This window comes from Drosophila mojavensis, unplaced genomic scaffold (assembly GCF_018153725.1).
Source record: "Drosophila mojavensis isolate 15081-1352.22 unplaced genomic scaffold, ASM1815372v1 contig_81, whole genome shotgun sequence".
Classification (NCBI taxonomy): domain Eukaryota; kingdom Metazoa; phylum Arthropoda; class Insecta; order Diptera; family Drosophilidae; genus Drosophila; species Drosophila mojavensis.
In genome coordinates, this window is record NW_025318907.1 from 6,102,728 (window position 1) to 6,117,964 (window position 15,237).

The 15,237-nt window shown below is 44.0% G+C and overlaps 3 protein-coding genes across 3 annotated transcripts in view; 2 read left to right on the top strand and 1 right to left on the bottom strand.

Moving 5' to 3' along the window:
• The first annotated feature begins 975 nt into the window (after nt 1-975).
• On the top strand, nt 976-4,545 carry LOC6580852 (tetraspanin-11). The gene is made up of 3 exons (XM_002006615.3): nt 976-1,270; nt 2,724-3,782; nt 4,458-4,545. Exons 1-2 carry the CDS (start codon nt 1,214-1,216, stop codon nt 3,774-3,776), a joined length of 1,110 nt encoding a protein of 369 aa, XP_002006651.2. The 5' UTR covers nt 976-1,213; the 3' UTR covers nt 3,777-3,782; nt 4,458-4,545.
• Nucleotides 4,297-9,069, bottom strand: LOC6580853. The gene is made up of 5 exons (XM_002006616.4): nt 8,416-9,069; nt 7,663-8,349; nt 5,314-7,602; nt 5,049-5,257; nt 4,297-4,976 (listed from the first exon to the last, which is right to left on the bottom strand). The coding sequence occupies exons 1-5, from the start codon at nt 9,007-9,009 to the stop codon at nt 4,634-4,636; spliced, it is 4,122 nt and encodes a 1,373-aa protein (XP_002006652.2). The 5' UTR covers nt 9,010-9,069; the 3' UTR covers nt 4,297-4,633.
• Nucleotides 9,070-11,784: 2,715 nt separating this feature from the next.
• The window catches only part of LOC6580858 (neurogenic protein mastermind), a 92,795-nt gene continuing 89,342 nt past the window's right edge, over nt 11,785-15,237 (top strand). The window contains exons 1-2 of the mRNA XM_002006621.4: nt 11,785-11,948; nt 12,616-12,703. The gene's annotated coding sequence lies outside the window, so the exon portion shown is untranslated. The remainder of the gene's footprint in view (nt 11,949-12,615; nt 12,704-15,237) is intronic.

Consider the following 15,237-nt stretch of genomic DNA (forward strand, 5'->3'; position numbering starts at 1 on the left):
TCCAAAAAAGCAAAGAACGCGCTCAGAACTGAGCATTTGCGAGGGCTGATACAAAAATTTGCATATTGTCTATGTCGCAGGCAGTGCTGCCATATTTTCCGAAGCACAAGAAGCTGAATATAGCTGGAAAGGCGACCAAAAAAGCTAAATAGTGATTAAATTATTATTAGATAATTCAGTAATTTGGCAATTCAAAAATTGATGTAAAAAATATAGAAAATTTAAAAGTGTTCAAAAGATTGAGTATACTTACAAAATATAAAAAATTATTTCTAAATTTCTCTTCGAGTTCTTCATGCAATTGTAATTTGCCTTATTACTGAAATGATATATGTAGATAAGTGATCGCAGGCAAACTTAACAATATCAGACAACAACAATAACCACTCTCGCCTCTCCTTACTCGGTACTTTATCGAAAACTATTTTGTGCAATGAGCATTGAAGTGAAAATAAATGAAAACATAACAAAATATATATAAAATTGAACTAAATATATAATATTACCAATGAACTTTTATTTATTTATTTAAATAAACATTTTATATATGTAATAAAAAATGGGTCTATTAGCAGCCCTCGCTCATAGAAAGATAAGCCTGTCCAACAAGTTTTCCTCCATGCAGAGTTCTGACCATCTCCCATGACTGTAATTGTTGTTGTTGCTCTATTGTTTACAAGCGGTTCCATTTGACTGCAGCTGCAGACGCGACAGATCAAAAGAGCGAGAGCGGGAGAGTATGACAGGCACTGAGAGAGTGCATAAGAGAGTGAGAGAAAGAGAGAGAGAGACAGAGAGAGAGAGAGAGAGAGGGAGAGGAAGAACGTGAGCCCCCGATCATATAACAGAGACGTGAGCGTCGGAGCTTGGCTGGGCTCTGCTCGAAATTCAGGCGCGAGCAACGTGCCACAAGTTGGGGCAACAACATTTGTGCTGCCGCATCTAGTTTTGAGCTCTTCAGTCATTGTTTAGCCGTCAAGCGCGTCGTTAGTTTGTTTGAGAGAAAAACCGTTGAAATTTTAAAAACTTCGATCTATACATTTTGTGCTTTTTTTGAACTATAAAGCTAAAACAGCTGCAGCAATGACATAAAATGATAAACACACTCTATGTGCAACCACCAGCTTAGCTTGCCACATGCCCCACAACGCTGACCGCTCAATTGTGTACAAATTCACTTAATTAATTAAGCAACACCCACACGACTCCAAAGATGGGGCGCTGTTTCAATCACAAATTTGTGCTCAACTTTTGCAATTTTTTATTTTTGGTGAGTTTTGTGCGGATATGTGTACATAGGTATATACATATATAATGTATATATATTGGGTGAAATCTGGGCCCTATACTTGTAAAACTTTATTTGTTGCAGTTCAGTTGGGTGTGAACTTAAGGGTATATTGATTATGTGCTAAGGGGAAAATACAACTTTTCAAAAATATTCTAAAAATTGACTCATATAAGGCTGGAATTTTACTATCAAAATCTATTATTAAAAGAAATATAAAGATTTATTTAATACTCTTTTCCTCAGTAAACTTAAAATCTTAATATTATATTAAGTTCTTCTTCCGAAAACTTATCTGATGTTTCTGTATTCTGTATAGAACTCATTTTAAAAACATTCAAAATAGTTTCATAACAATAGTTTTTCTAGAGTTTTCTTTTGAGCCAATGAAAACTTTATTAGTTCCATCTTTAGGATTTCCTTGAATTGGAAGTCTCTTACAAACATTATTATTTATTATAGGTTTTCCCGACCTTACAGTACGTAGAGATTTTTCAAGTAACCTAAACTATCAAATAGTTGACACAAGATCAGTTCTTACACTTATCTTATCTGAAGTCCACTTCTCTCCTATCTTCTTACCACTCTTTTGATATTGTTAGAGCATACACATATCGCCTCTCTTCCATTTTACTCCATTTGTTTATTTTTCATTTGGTCGACTTTGTTTTTATTTTGGTTATGCTTGGCTGATTGAAAGCCATTTGAATTGGACAGGTGGGCGGAGGAGGTGTGGGTGGAAGAGAAGAGGAGCAGCTCAAAAGTTTTTTTTTTGCCAACTCTTTTTGGCTGTGAAAGAGGCGGACATGGCGCAGGCGCAGCTTGGCACCGGATAATTAGCTTAAAAGGCCTTCCACTCCGAGAGATACCCCTTATTTTCCTTTTACTATTTTTCAATATTTTGAAAATATTGTTCATTGAAATCTTTGCTTTAATACTAATTGTGCGAGTGAAAAGAATAAATAAATACGTCACTGAAGCCATAAAGATAAAAGTTATGAGCAATATACCTCATAAAATGTCTAATTGATTATTGGGTAGTATAACTTTTCATATGGGAAAGTCTTTACTCTTTCATACTTATATGTACAGAACAGCCTTACGATCATATGAAAACAAAGAATTCAAAATGCTTATATTTTACTCCTATTTTATAGTCTATATTCCATATTAGTTCGAGCATTTACCTCGTAAAATAATACGCCTTTCGGCTAATTTGTACTGATTATAGGGTATTTGAAAACAGGTAATAACTAATTTTTGGGCGGAGAAGGTGGTTGTAATGGAGCCAACGAGCTCCAACTTCCGTTGCGTGAGCGCAGACCTCAAGCTTTTCACACAACTCGAAATAATAATAACAATATGAGTTGCCTCCCTCTCTTTCTCACACACACTCTCTCTCTCTCTCTCTCTCTCTCTCTCTCTCTCCCTCTAGCTCTGTGGCACACTGCTGATTGTGGCTGGCTGTTATCTCTACACGGACAACAAGCGCATTCTGCTCTCGCGCCTTCTGGCCGCGCCCAGCGAGCAGCTCAGTTCGCTGCCCCAGCCGCTGCTCTACTACATCGCCTTGGGCCTGGCCGTAGCTGGGTTTGTGGCCGTGCTGGCCTCCGTGCTGGGCTTGTGGGCTAGCTGCCTGCACACCTATTGCTTCCTCAGTGTCTACTTTTTGAGCGTGGTGGTGCTGCTCTTGGCGGAGTCGATCATCTGCTTGGCCATCACGCTCTGGCCGCACTGCCTGGGCATTAGCCTGGACGAGGCGCAGATGGTGAAGGCCTTGCAGCGCAATTATGGCGTGCCCGGCCAGGAGCAGTTCACCAATGCCATGGACCTGGCCCAGACCCGCTTCGGCTGCTGCGGCATGCGCAGCTCGCTCGACTACGACACCTCGCTGTGGCGCCTCCAGAGCTATGGGCAACGCAATTGGCCAGTGCCCCTGAGCTGCTGTGTCTTGGCCAATGCACCACAGCCATTGGCCTTCCTCGATCCCAAGCCCGCCAACGAGACACAGTGTCAGGCACTGGAGCGCTCTGTGTACGAGCGGGAGCGCTACACAGAGTCCTGTCTGGTGCATCTGGACAGCTGGTATCGGGAGCAGTATGGCATATTTCTAGCTGCCAGCTTGGTCCTGGCCTTGGTGGAGTTCAGTGTTCTGCTGGGCATCATACTCACCTGCACGGGCATTGCTTCGCGGAAGGCCAGACTGGACAGCTCGCTGTCCTCACAGACCTTCAGCCAGAAGGGCAGAAGACGCCCCACGGCCAAATCACGTCAGGCCTTAGTTGACAACATCTACGAGTCGGAGGTGCAGCTCCGTGGCCAGGGTGCGGGCACCTGCCTGGGCCAGTCCTCGAGCCGGCATGTGAGCAGCGAGGACTTTAAGGAACTGTACGTCCAGCCCAGGGATCTGTACAAGCAGCGCCATAACACGACCTTCAAGCCGATAGCCAGCGACTACCAGACGCCCACCAGAAGCTACTTGGTTTAGAAACAGGTGAGCTGAACTAATTTGGACTAGACATACGAGGAACATTTACCATGAGTCTCACTCAGATCTTAAGTTAGATGTTTTGTAATTTGTTGTATTTCATAAATATCGTATTGCTTTCCATAGTTATCTAACTATTTTAAAAGTGCAAAGACTAGCAAACCTTTTACTAAGGATGGAGATATCATCATGCAAAAATAAAATGTTATTTTGTATACAATTAATTGGTCTTCATATAGGTCCATCATGTATGCTTATCAGCTACACTTTAAAAACAGAGTTTTATAAGTAGAAAAGTTTCCTGACTTCTCTAGGAACTTATCAGATAAGGAAATACCATATTTGGCAGTTCAGAAATGATATTACTAAATCCAACGAGTGTAGAAAGCTTTTTCAATAAATTTTGGAAATTTGAATCTTATATAGTTCCAAAGAAAATTGATTCCAATTGCTATGATTTACTCCATTATAAATCTGGAAACTAGAAAAAATAGATAGCGTCAATTAAAAACACATAGTATTTACAAAATGTGTATAAAACATAATTATTTTTATACTACCTATACAAATATGAGCAAACATAATATCTATACATGGAACATTAACAGATTTGATTTGAGGTACTTTTGCACAAGACTTAAAACTAACGGAATGCAATTCTTATTTTTGCTCTCTTTCAAGCTAAATGGCAACTGACAGAATAACCGTAAACTACAAACCAAAGTATTATAAAACACATAAAATAAAGTACTTCAACTTATGCGTTAAATCACAAACGAAAACTAAATTTTTAAGAGGGTATGAGAGTAGTCAGGGACTTGACACTGAGATTAAGCACAGCTCGATCAGTGGGTCAGTCAGTTCAAAAAGATCACATCCTCCTCTTCACTGGAATCGCTGATTGTTTGGATGCGTCGTCGCTTGCTTCGCGCAGCTACAGTTGTTGGCTCAGGGACACCTCCTCCTTCCCGTTGGCGCCGTCGCTGGCGCCGCTGTTCCTTCAGTATGCGCTCGGCGCGCTCCAACGGACACTCGGATACGTTGTGCGAATCCTCTTTGACAGCGCTGTCATCATTTACCACGAACGAGCTGGGCAAATATTGCGACGGCTCAAGCTCCACAGGCTGCGAGTAGATGAACTCATCATCGAACCGACGCGGCGCTGGTATCTTGAAGGCGCCAGGACGATGCACAGGACTCCTATTAAAGAAGGCGACATGAGAAGAATTTAGTTAAAGCTTGTTCAGTGGAGTAGTGGAGTGGCAAACCTACCTAATGCCCTGCAGGTACATGGCATGCGTGGTGGTGTCATTGTGCCCCTCATCATCGCTGGAGACTATGACAGAGTCTTTTAGATAGACACCATAGCTGCGTTCCGCTTCCTCGTCCTCTTCGTGATCGGATCCGCTTTGGTCTGCCTCCTGCAGAACGAATTCGTTGAACTTGGCGCGTTTGCGACGCGGAGGCGTTCGTAGCTCTGGCTACAATATAATGACTGAATGAGTCTAAGAATAAGGTAAACGACTGCTGCACTTACCAACTGCGTAGCAGGCACCTCCTGAAAGCTGTCCTCCTCCAGGATCTGCGTTACCTCCGCCTTGTCCTCATCGGATATGTCATAGATCTTGCGCTTGCCTGGTCGACGTCGCACAATCGGTGAGTCCTCTTCTAGCTCAGGTGGCTTAGCAGCTGCCATGCTGGTCATGTTGGTCATGCTGGTCATGCTGTGTATGCGCTGCGCCTCTTTGGACAAATGCCCGCGGCCTCGCATGCGACGCAGATAGTTCTCGAAAATACTTGGCGACTTGAGCTGAGCAGAGGGCGGGGCGGGCGCACGTTCCGGCGTACGGTTAGCCGCCGCAGTCAGAGGCGCAACTGTGGATTTTGCTGCTAATTTGGCGGCTAAGCTCATAGCTGGAGCAGTCGTTGTTGGCTTCCAAGGCGATGAGGAATCCTCTGCGAAGATGTCAGGAGAAAGATTGCGCGGCGGGGTTACAACTTCTGGCTGCATTTCCTTAGCTGGACTCGGCTTCTGCTCGTCAATAGCCTCAGCTGGATTCTCTTTAAAGCCAACCCCTTCGTCCACCTGACTCTCCTTCTGCTGCAGCAGCTGCTCCTCGGGCAGCGGCTCTAGGAAATCATTGAGATCCAAGTCGAGCGCTTCCGGCGTGGCCTCTACTGCAACTGCCTCCTGCTGCTCCGCCAGCTGATCGAAGGTCGACAGATCTTCATCCAGCTCGTCCAGCAAGGACCTCTTATTTTGTTTATTCTTCTGCAGTGGCGTGCTTGCCGCGTTCATCAGGCAATTGAGTCGGCTCAGGTTGGTGCTCAGCTGGGTGGAGTCTACGGCGGAAGGACTCCGCCGCACATGCAACGGCGTGGAGCTGCGTCGTGTTGTCTCCGCCCATTGGCTTTGATATACCGAGGTGGAGACCTCAGTGGTTGGCAGGCAATCGTCTTCGGCTATCTCCTCGTCCTGCCAGTCCTCGTACAGACTTGTCGCCTCATTATCTAGCTGCTCTTTCATGGTCTGCTCCAGGCGGCGCAGCTCCAGCTGCTCCCACTCCTGCTGCAGCATCTCATGGTTATCCGCACAAATGCCCCTCTCCTGCAGCCCCTCAAATATATCCGTGCAGACTCTTTCGAACACGGGTTGCTCATCCAGGGGCTGCAGCAGATCCTTCAGCGTGAGCTCTGCACAGCTGGATTCGGCTTGTTCTAAGAGCCGCTCCAAGTGATCGCCGCAAACCGACTGCAGCAGCTCGTAGATCTTTCGCGTCCGTTGCTGCCTGGAGTTCAGGCGCGCTGCTGGCAGCTCACGCTGCAGTTGCTCCAGCATCTTGGCATGAATATCCCGCACAAAGTGCGCATTGCATTCGATCAGGTAGAACTTGAGCGCAGTGGGAAGCTGCTTGTCCTGCAACTGTGCCACCAGATCCTGGTTGCGTTGCGAGTCGCTGACCAAAGGTTTTGCTGCCTGCAGCAGTCGCGTCATCCTGCGCAGCCGCTGCACCTGCTCCTGACTGCCGCTGCTAGCTGCTGATGGAGGAGTTGCCTCAATCGGTTCATTGTTCTCCTGCGTATCCAGCAGAAAGCTCTTGATCGGCACGCTCTGCCGCGCCGCCTGCTCCTGCAGCAGCCGCTGTGAGGCCTCGCTCACTTTGTATGCGGGTTCGCCCTGCAGGAATTTGTCTTGGGTCTGCGTGAAATACCTGCGCAGATCGTGGCATTTCACCGTCGGCTGTACGGGCTGCTTGCGTCCCTTTGCTTTGGGCGAAGGCGTCTGCGGCTTGGGCTTAATGGATTCCATGAGGCGCTGTTCGCACCGCGGATGAAATTGAGGCGGCACGAGGCGTGGCGAGTGTGGGTACAAAGCGCTCTTGACCAACGTCGACTGCAGCAGCTTGCGATTCATTTGATCCTTGTTGGCCAGCATTTCCTTGAGCAGCTGCTGCTCTCGTCCGTCCGTGACCAGCATGACAACATCGCCTTTCTTCTGCCTGCCAGTGCGCCCGATGCGCTGCACGAATCGTGTCGGATTCGAGCTGCAGATGTCGAAGCACACAATCAGCTCCACCTCACCTACATCCAGGCCCTCCTCGCCAATGGACGTGGCCACCAGCACGTTGCTCACGCCTTGACGAAAGTCCGACATAATTTGCAGCTGCTCCTTTTGGGTTAAGGCGCAGATTCCATTGGTTCCTGAGCTTTGGCCCACAAAGCAGCGCGGACGCAGCACCGGCCTATGCTGCAGTAGTAAACGTTGAATCAGCATCACGGACTCACGATACTCGCAGAAGACGATCGCACGCGAATCTGGATGGGACTGAAACAAGGCATCGTTAGTCAATCAACTGGACAATCGTCAATAGGCAATAGAAACCACCTCGAAATGCGTTAAGAGCACTTGTCTCGCCTGCTCGTACTTGGGATGGCCAAAGTCCAGGCTAGCAGGAAGCGGCGCCACCTGCCCATTGGTCATGGCGTGCGTCGAGTGCTCTAGTGGATTAGCACCCAGCTCTTGGCGAACCTTCTCCACCAGCTCCCTAAGCGCAGGATCCTTTAGTACAAACTTATCCCTTCCATTCTCATCTGCATCAAAGTTGTTCACAAAGACGCGCAGGCCATGGCGCTCGAGCAGCTCCAGCGCATGATACAAACTAATGCACATAGCAAAGTTGCTGACAATCAAGCTGTGCTCCGGATGACGTTCACCCCGGGCTACGTGCTCCTGATAGCGGCTCTGGTCGAAGAGCAGATTGTTGCGCGAAATATTACCACGAGCTCCCTTGAGGACATTTGCTGTAATCAGCTGACGCAGATAAGGATCAATGATTTGCAAAAGCTCTGCACGCGGCTCCTTGATTCGATCATTGAGGGGCACCACAATTGTGCGCATGCTACGCTTGTGCACATACTGTCGCACGTCTATGGAGTCATCCCAGCGCACTTCGAGATGGGAGATGTACAGATTGCGGCAGACAGCAGCCACGTCCTCCATGGTGCGCCCTGGCGTTGCAGACAGAGCGAGCATGCGGAAGTAAGGATTGCGAGCCATAAGCGAGTCCGTTACCTGGTAGAATAATTTTTCATTTTATAATTGTATATTTATCTTTAATGTGTTTCTTGATTATTGAACCTGCGTGTATGCATATCGTCCCTTGGCCCTGTGCGCCTCGTCCACAACGAGCAATTTGATGGACATGTAGGGGAATTGCAACCCATCGCCCGTGTCTAGCATATCCGATTGCACCACTTGGGGCGTGGCAAAGAAGACGCGCTTGGTCGCCCACAATTCCGCGCGCTTGGCACGCGGCAGACGTCCAGTCAGCTCCACTGTGTCCTCCGGGCAAAAGGGCATTATCTTTTGGCACGCGGCGATCTGCTGAGCCACCAGCGGACGAGTTGGTGCCATGAAAATCAATTTGCTCTCGGGATACCATCGATGCAAATTGTACATCACAACTGCTGCAATGAAGGTCTTTCCCAGTCCAGTGGGCAGCACAACCAGCGTGTTGCGATAAAGTGCCGCCTGCACAATGCTGTGCTGATACGAGCGAAGCGGTAAATTGCTCGGGTAAAGCCAACTGTTACCTGCGCTCTCATCGAAGCCAACGCATTCAGAGATCACTTTTGGCTCTGATTTGGTTGGTGTATCAAGTAGCTTGCCCAGGGCCTCATCATTTAATGCCAGATCGATTTCAGCATCATCAGCAGGCCAGTCGTTGTTCATGTTTACATTTAAAAAGCGAACTTAAGGAAACCCGAAACAAAACAAACTACGTAAATGCAAAACAAAAACAAATATGAAATGAAAATTTCGCAAACTGAAACAGCTGTGTGAAGAAGGCTGCCAGACCGTTGCATGTTTTGGTATTTTCACTAACCAGAGAACACATAGACCGGACAAGTAGTGTAAAGCGTTTTGCACACTTTTTTTCGGGAGTTATCTCCCAGACACTTCGTATTTGCTCGGCTCTTCACTTTTTGGGTTCGAGCTACGAAAACATACGAAAGCACAATCATTTCGCTTCATGCGCTCGACCGAGATGGTCGACTGTTGAACAAAGGATCCAGCTGCGCTGAATGTTTCCCTTGCTCTCTCTCTCTCACGATGCTCTCTGCTCTCTCAAATATGTATATGTATGTATGCATTTGAGCACAAGCAGCGCTCACAAATTGAAATTTCTTCGCAGCGAGAGCCCATGCCTACCCTTATGTGTGAAGAGTATACCGAACTTTTCAAACCGTTTGCCATGCGTTTTCGTTATTATTTGTGGGAAGGGTATGAAGGCGTTGGTGCGCATAATGAAAATGTTTTCGCGACGAGCATGCACACACACACTGTCCCTTGCTACATGTACTATGTACTGCATGTGAGCACAAGTACGCTAACGAAAATTGAAATTTCTTCGCAGCGAGAACCCATGCCTTCCCTTCTGAGTGAAGAGTATTCCGAACTCTTCAAGCCGTTTGCCATGCGTTTTCGTTATTATTTGTGGGAAGAGTATGAAAGCGTTGGTGCGCATAATGAAAATGTTTTCGCGACGAGCATGCACACACACACTTACAGTATGCTACATGTACTATGAGCATTTGTATGCCTGTGTGCGAAGCTCTTGCTGCCTGTAGCAATTTTAAATCCCAGCATTTGCATTTGGTCGATCTTGTGAAGTGCTCACATACATATGTATGTATGTATGTATATACATTTGATTGTGTGTACGCATGGGAGGCGCTGCTCACAATTTTGGGATATAACTTGTAGAAGCACTTGTATGCCTGTGTGCCTTTACATGTGCGTGTGTGTATGTGTTTGTATGTATGCATGGGAGATGAACATTGGCGTGTGCCTCCCTCAACTTAGAATGGTGTGAACGATTTTGGGCTTTGATTGAAGAGGCGCGCTTATGTTTAAGTACCTGTTTTGATTCAATGATCGTGGGTTTACCTATCAGAATGAATGTTTTTTAAAAATGTGGTACCTGATTAATTCCAATGGGCAAAATGGGATGTGTTTTTTTAACCCTTGCACTTGTGCATACATATGTAGGTCAATTTGACACCTTTTTAAAAAGATGAATACGTAAATAGGTCAAATTGATAATTTTTACAAAAATTTGGATTAATCAGGTACCACATTTTTAAAAAACATTCATTCTGATAGGTAAACCGACGATCATTGAATCAAAACAGGTACTTAAACATAAGCGCGCATCTTCAATCAAAGCCCAAAATCGTTCACACCATTCTAAGTTGAGGGAGGCACACGCCAATGTTCATCTCCCATGCATACATACAAACACATACACACACGCACATGTAAAGGCACACAGGCATACAAGTGCTTCTACAAGTTATATCCCAAAATTGTGAGCAGCGCCTCCCATGCGTACACACAATCAAATGTATATACATACATACATACATATGTATGTGAGCACTTCACAAGATCGACCAAATGCAAATGCTGGGATTTAAAATTGCTACAGGCAGCAAGAGCTTCGCACACAGGCATACAAATGCTCATAGTACATGTAGCATACTGTAAGTGTGTGTGTGCATGCTCGTCGCGAAAACATTTTCATTATGCGCACCAACGCTTTCATACTCTTCCCACAAATAATAACGAAAACGCATGGCAAACGGCTTGAAGAGTTCGGAATACTCTTCACTCAGAAGGGAAGGCATGGGTTCTCGCTGCGAAGAAATTTCAATTTTCGTTAGCGTACTTGTGCTCACATGCAGTACATAGTACATGTAGCAAGGGACAGTGTGTGTGTGCATGCTCGTCGCGAAAACATTTTCATTATGCGCACCAACGCCTTCATACCCTTCCCACAAATAATAACGAAAACGCATGGCAAACGGTTTGAAAAGTTCGGTATACTCTTCACACATAAGGGTAGGCATGGGCTCTCGCTGCGAAGAAATTTCAATTTGTGAGCGCTGCTTGTGCTCAAATGCATACATACATATACATATTTGAGAGAGCAGAGAGCATCGTGAGAGAGAGAGAGCAAGGGAAACATTCAGCGCAGCTGGATCCTTTGTTCAACAGTCGACCATCTCGGTCGAGCGCATGAAGCGAAATGATTGTGCTTTCGTATGTTTTCGTAGCTCGAACCCAAAAAGTGAAGAGCCGAGCAAATACGAAGTGTCTGGGAGATAACTCCCGAAAAAAAGTGTGCAAAACGCTTTACACTACTTGTCCGGTCTATGTGTTCTCTGGTTAGTGGTATTTTGCAGCGGCGAAACAATTCCAAGACCAATAAAAAGGAGCATCAGAATAATATTGTCAATTTGATGGAAAATAATAAAACAATCTCATAGAAACTAATGTGGTTTACGTATATTATAGCTAGAGAAAAATAATATGCTCTCAACGCGAGGGAAACAATATTTCTGTTGGCCCTTTACAGCACTGTTCCGTAATTCGGCGTTTCTTCTGGGCTCTGGTCGCACTGTGGTAATTCACGCTTCACCGAATACGGTCACACAACGTCAGTGCCGCTTTTTTTTCTGTTGTATGCAGAGCACGTACGCGGTGTTTTTTTATACCATTTTTGGTGTTTCGTACATTTGTCGCGGATATTTACGTTTAACGAAATGAACATCTAACAAACAAACAAACCTGTGTACGTTTAATGTTCAATGTGTGTGTTCAATAAAGTAAGCAACCAATTAAATATATAAAATATTAAAAATTCTATGGCTTCCAATGCATTTGTGAGTTCTTAAGCGCGCGTCCTTTCGTTGCAAAAAAAAAAAAAAAAAAACCTTCCGTCTGAATTGCATTTATTAAATGCGTTAATTAAATCAAATGCTGCTGATTAAATAAATTCGTTTGTATATTGCAAGTTTCAGTTATGCGCTGCTAGAGTTTTAACATTTACCGTTAGGGCCTGTCGCTGGACGCTGTGAGTGCGTGTGTGTTTTATTGTAAGAGTGTGTGTTTGTGTGACTTGGCTGCAACATTCAACATGTTGCAGTCAAAACAAAAGGCAGCCATAAAAATCCACAACAACATAAGCATCAGCATCAGCTCCAGCAGAAACAAAAACAACAACACTGTACAGCAGCGATCGCAGCTTAATTTGTTGTTGCTGTTCTTTTTCTATGCTTGCGCTCTTTGAGTAGCCGTCGCTCTCGCGCTCTCGTTCTGTGTATGCGAGTGTGTGTGTGTGTTTTTGTCGTGTTTTGTTTTGATTTTTGCACACACACATATGCACACATAGAGAGAGGGAGAGAGCGGTAGCTGCCGCAATTTTGAACTGATTTCCGCGCTGCTCATGTTGTTGTTGTTTTTGTCGTGTGCAATCTAATAAATTTATCGTAGCTGTTTATGTACGCGTCGCTCTCATTGAAATAACAAACTAATGAAAAAAATCAAATTGGATTATCGCCAAGCCCCGTGCTAATGTTGGGTAAGTGACAAAAGCTTCTTCTTATTTGTAATTCTCTATGCTTTCAGCTCCTTACTTATTTTTTTTTTTTTGGTAGAATGAGTGTGTGCGTGTATATGGATTTGCTTGTATCCGTGAATGCGTGTGTGCGTGTGGGTGGGCCAATAAAGACCTTGGCCATTAAATACTTCACATTGATTGCAGCTGAGTTTTGTGAACTTTTGCAAGAGCTTTGCAAAAGCTTTGGGTTTAACTAAAAATAGATCAAGCTGCGGACCAGTTTAAGTGCTGCTACTCTAACTTCGACAATAGCAAAAGCAGCAACAACGACACACATCGGCATCAGTGTTGCTTAATGCGATTATTTAATTGGTGCGAGGGCAGCCCAAATATATTTTCAATTTACGCGAAATAGCTAATTGGAGGCAGTAAAACTAATGGAAGTGAAGAGAATTTTGAAAGCGTTCTAAATTAAAAAAGCTTTATTGTGTATTGACAAATCCAAATCAGGAAAACATGTGCCAGCCCTCGTAGCATAGCGAATTTAAAGAGCGCTTGCGAAACTGAGATTGCACTTTGTAGTTGCTGCCGTTCTTGTTGCTCTCTGGAAACAATTGCCTGGATTTTCTTTGGAGTTTAGCTCGCATTGCACAGTACGACGAATGATGGATGTGCTGCCGTTGCTGCTGTCGGCGTCGACGTCGACGGTGGCAGCGACGCTGGCAGCGTATGCTGACTCGAAAAGTTGTCGGTTGAGTTTTTACGGCTTTGGTTAGGTTAACATTTTATTTGCCTTTTCTTGTTGACTCTGCTTCGCTCTAGCCCTCTTTTTCGGTGTTTGCCTCGGCTGCTGCTGCTGCTGCTGCTGTGCGTTGCTGTCCTTGTTTGATCCTTATTTCGTTGCTCACACAGGGAGCAGAGAGAGGGTTAGAATAGAAAGTGATCTTACTCTCTTACTCTCCAAGCACCCAGCTAACATTCGATCCGAATGTCAATCAAATCAATCAAACATTTAAGGAACTGAGATACACACATACTTGAGAGTACAATATGAAGAGAGTAGTGAGAGAGTGAGAGAGAAGGAGAGCGAAGGAGTGCGAGAGCGAGAGAGGGGTAGAACACGATATGAGTTAAAGCTAACATAATAAGAGCTGTTTGTTTACTTTGTGGCTTCTAATTTCAGCTGAGTATTATCAAAAATACCTTTTTTTATACCCTGAACCCATTTTCAATGGGAAATCAGGGTATAATGGTTTTGTTGAAATGTATGTAACAGGCAGAAGGAGGCGTGGCAGACCCCACAAAGTATATATATTCTTGATCAGGGCGACGAGCTGAGTTGATTTGGCCCTGTCCGTCTGTCTGTCCGTCTGTCCGTCTGTCCGTCTGTCCGTATGTATGAACGCGTCGATTTCAGAAGATATAAGAGCTAGAGACTTCAAAATTTTTTTTAAATGTTCGTAATTACAGCGCGCATATCAAGTTTATCATTAAAAATCGATAACTCATCCCGATCTTTTTTTATCGATAAAAAACCTTATCGAAAACCAGTTATAAAATTATATCTTCTACACCTTTATTGCTAGAGTCTCCAAAATTTTAATGTATGCCTATATGCAATTTATACAATTTCGGTTTTTGTTAAAATTTACCCCCCACCCTTAAATTCACCCCCTCACCCTCACTTTTGTAAAAAGCGTATTTCAAATACTAGAGACTTGTGCTTTGGCAATTACATGCATATCCATGTCATAATCATAATCTGAAAGTTTCATGAAGATCGTACGTCCACAAAAAAGTTATTAAGCAATTAAGTTCTCATAGTAAGCGCTCACTGCCGCCCATGCGTGTTTATGCTTGTGTGTGTGTTGTGTAATTGTTTGTGTATGTGTGTGTGTGTATATGTGTGTATGTATGTGTGTGTATGTATGCCTGTGTGTGCGTGCGTGCGTGCGTGTGTGTGTGTGTGTGCGTGTTTCTTGTGTAAGCTGAAAGACGCGAAAAATTATTGAAATAGCTATTACTCCAAGGGTTCAGGGGATCTCGTAGTCGAGTAGTCTCGACTAGAGCTTTCTTACTTGTTTGTTAACATTTTCTTAATAAATAAATTCGTCAGTGGTTGAAGATAAAATTTATTAGCTTATGAATTATATTTATGTTTCAACTTCCTGTGTTTCTAGAAATGTTTTAAAAGTACAAGTAGATAAATGCCAAGAATTTCTTTCATTAATAATTGTTTGAAGTAATTATAAAGATTATTTGTAATTACCTGTAATATACAGATTATTTGTATATACTTGGAATATTCATATATTTTTAAAATATAAATAAATATTACCTATATTTAAAAAAAACGCGCACATAAATGACACTTAATTAAATATTATTTCTAATATTAATTTCATATTACCAATAAAAAAAACTAAATATATTTTTTTCAAATATTCACCTTAAAAGCCATATGTTTATCTCAGAATACAAATCACAGTTCATTAATACTTTTCATTTATTTTATTTTAAAGATTAATCTTAAATTCTGGGGTATTATCTAAAAA

Excerpts from the sequence above, each read along its gene's own strand:
- LOC6580852 (XM_002006615.3), top strand. The coding sequence starts at position 1,214 with ATGGGGCGCTGTTTCAATCACAAATTTGTGCTCAACTTTTGCAATTTT. Across the intron at positions 1,271-2,723 it reads TTTGCAATTTTTTATTTTTG|CTCTGTGGCACACTGCTGAT; the intron begins GTGAGTTTTGTG and ends CTCTCCCTCTAG.
- LOC6580853 (XM_002006616.4), bottom strand. The coding sequence starts at position 9,009 with ATGAACAACGACTGGCCTGCTGATGATGCTGAAATCGATCTGGCATTA. Across the intron at positions 8,350-8,415 it reads GACGATATGCATACACGCAG|GTAACGGACTCGCTTATGGC; the intron begins GTTCAATAATCA and ends TTATTCTACCAG. Across the intron at positions 7,603-7,662 it reads TGCTCTTAACGCATTTCGAG|TCCCATCCAGATTCGCGTGC; the intron begins GTGGTTTCTATT and ends GCCTTGTTTCAG.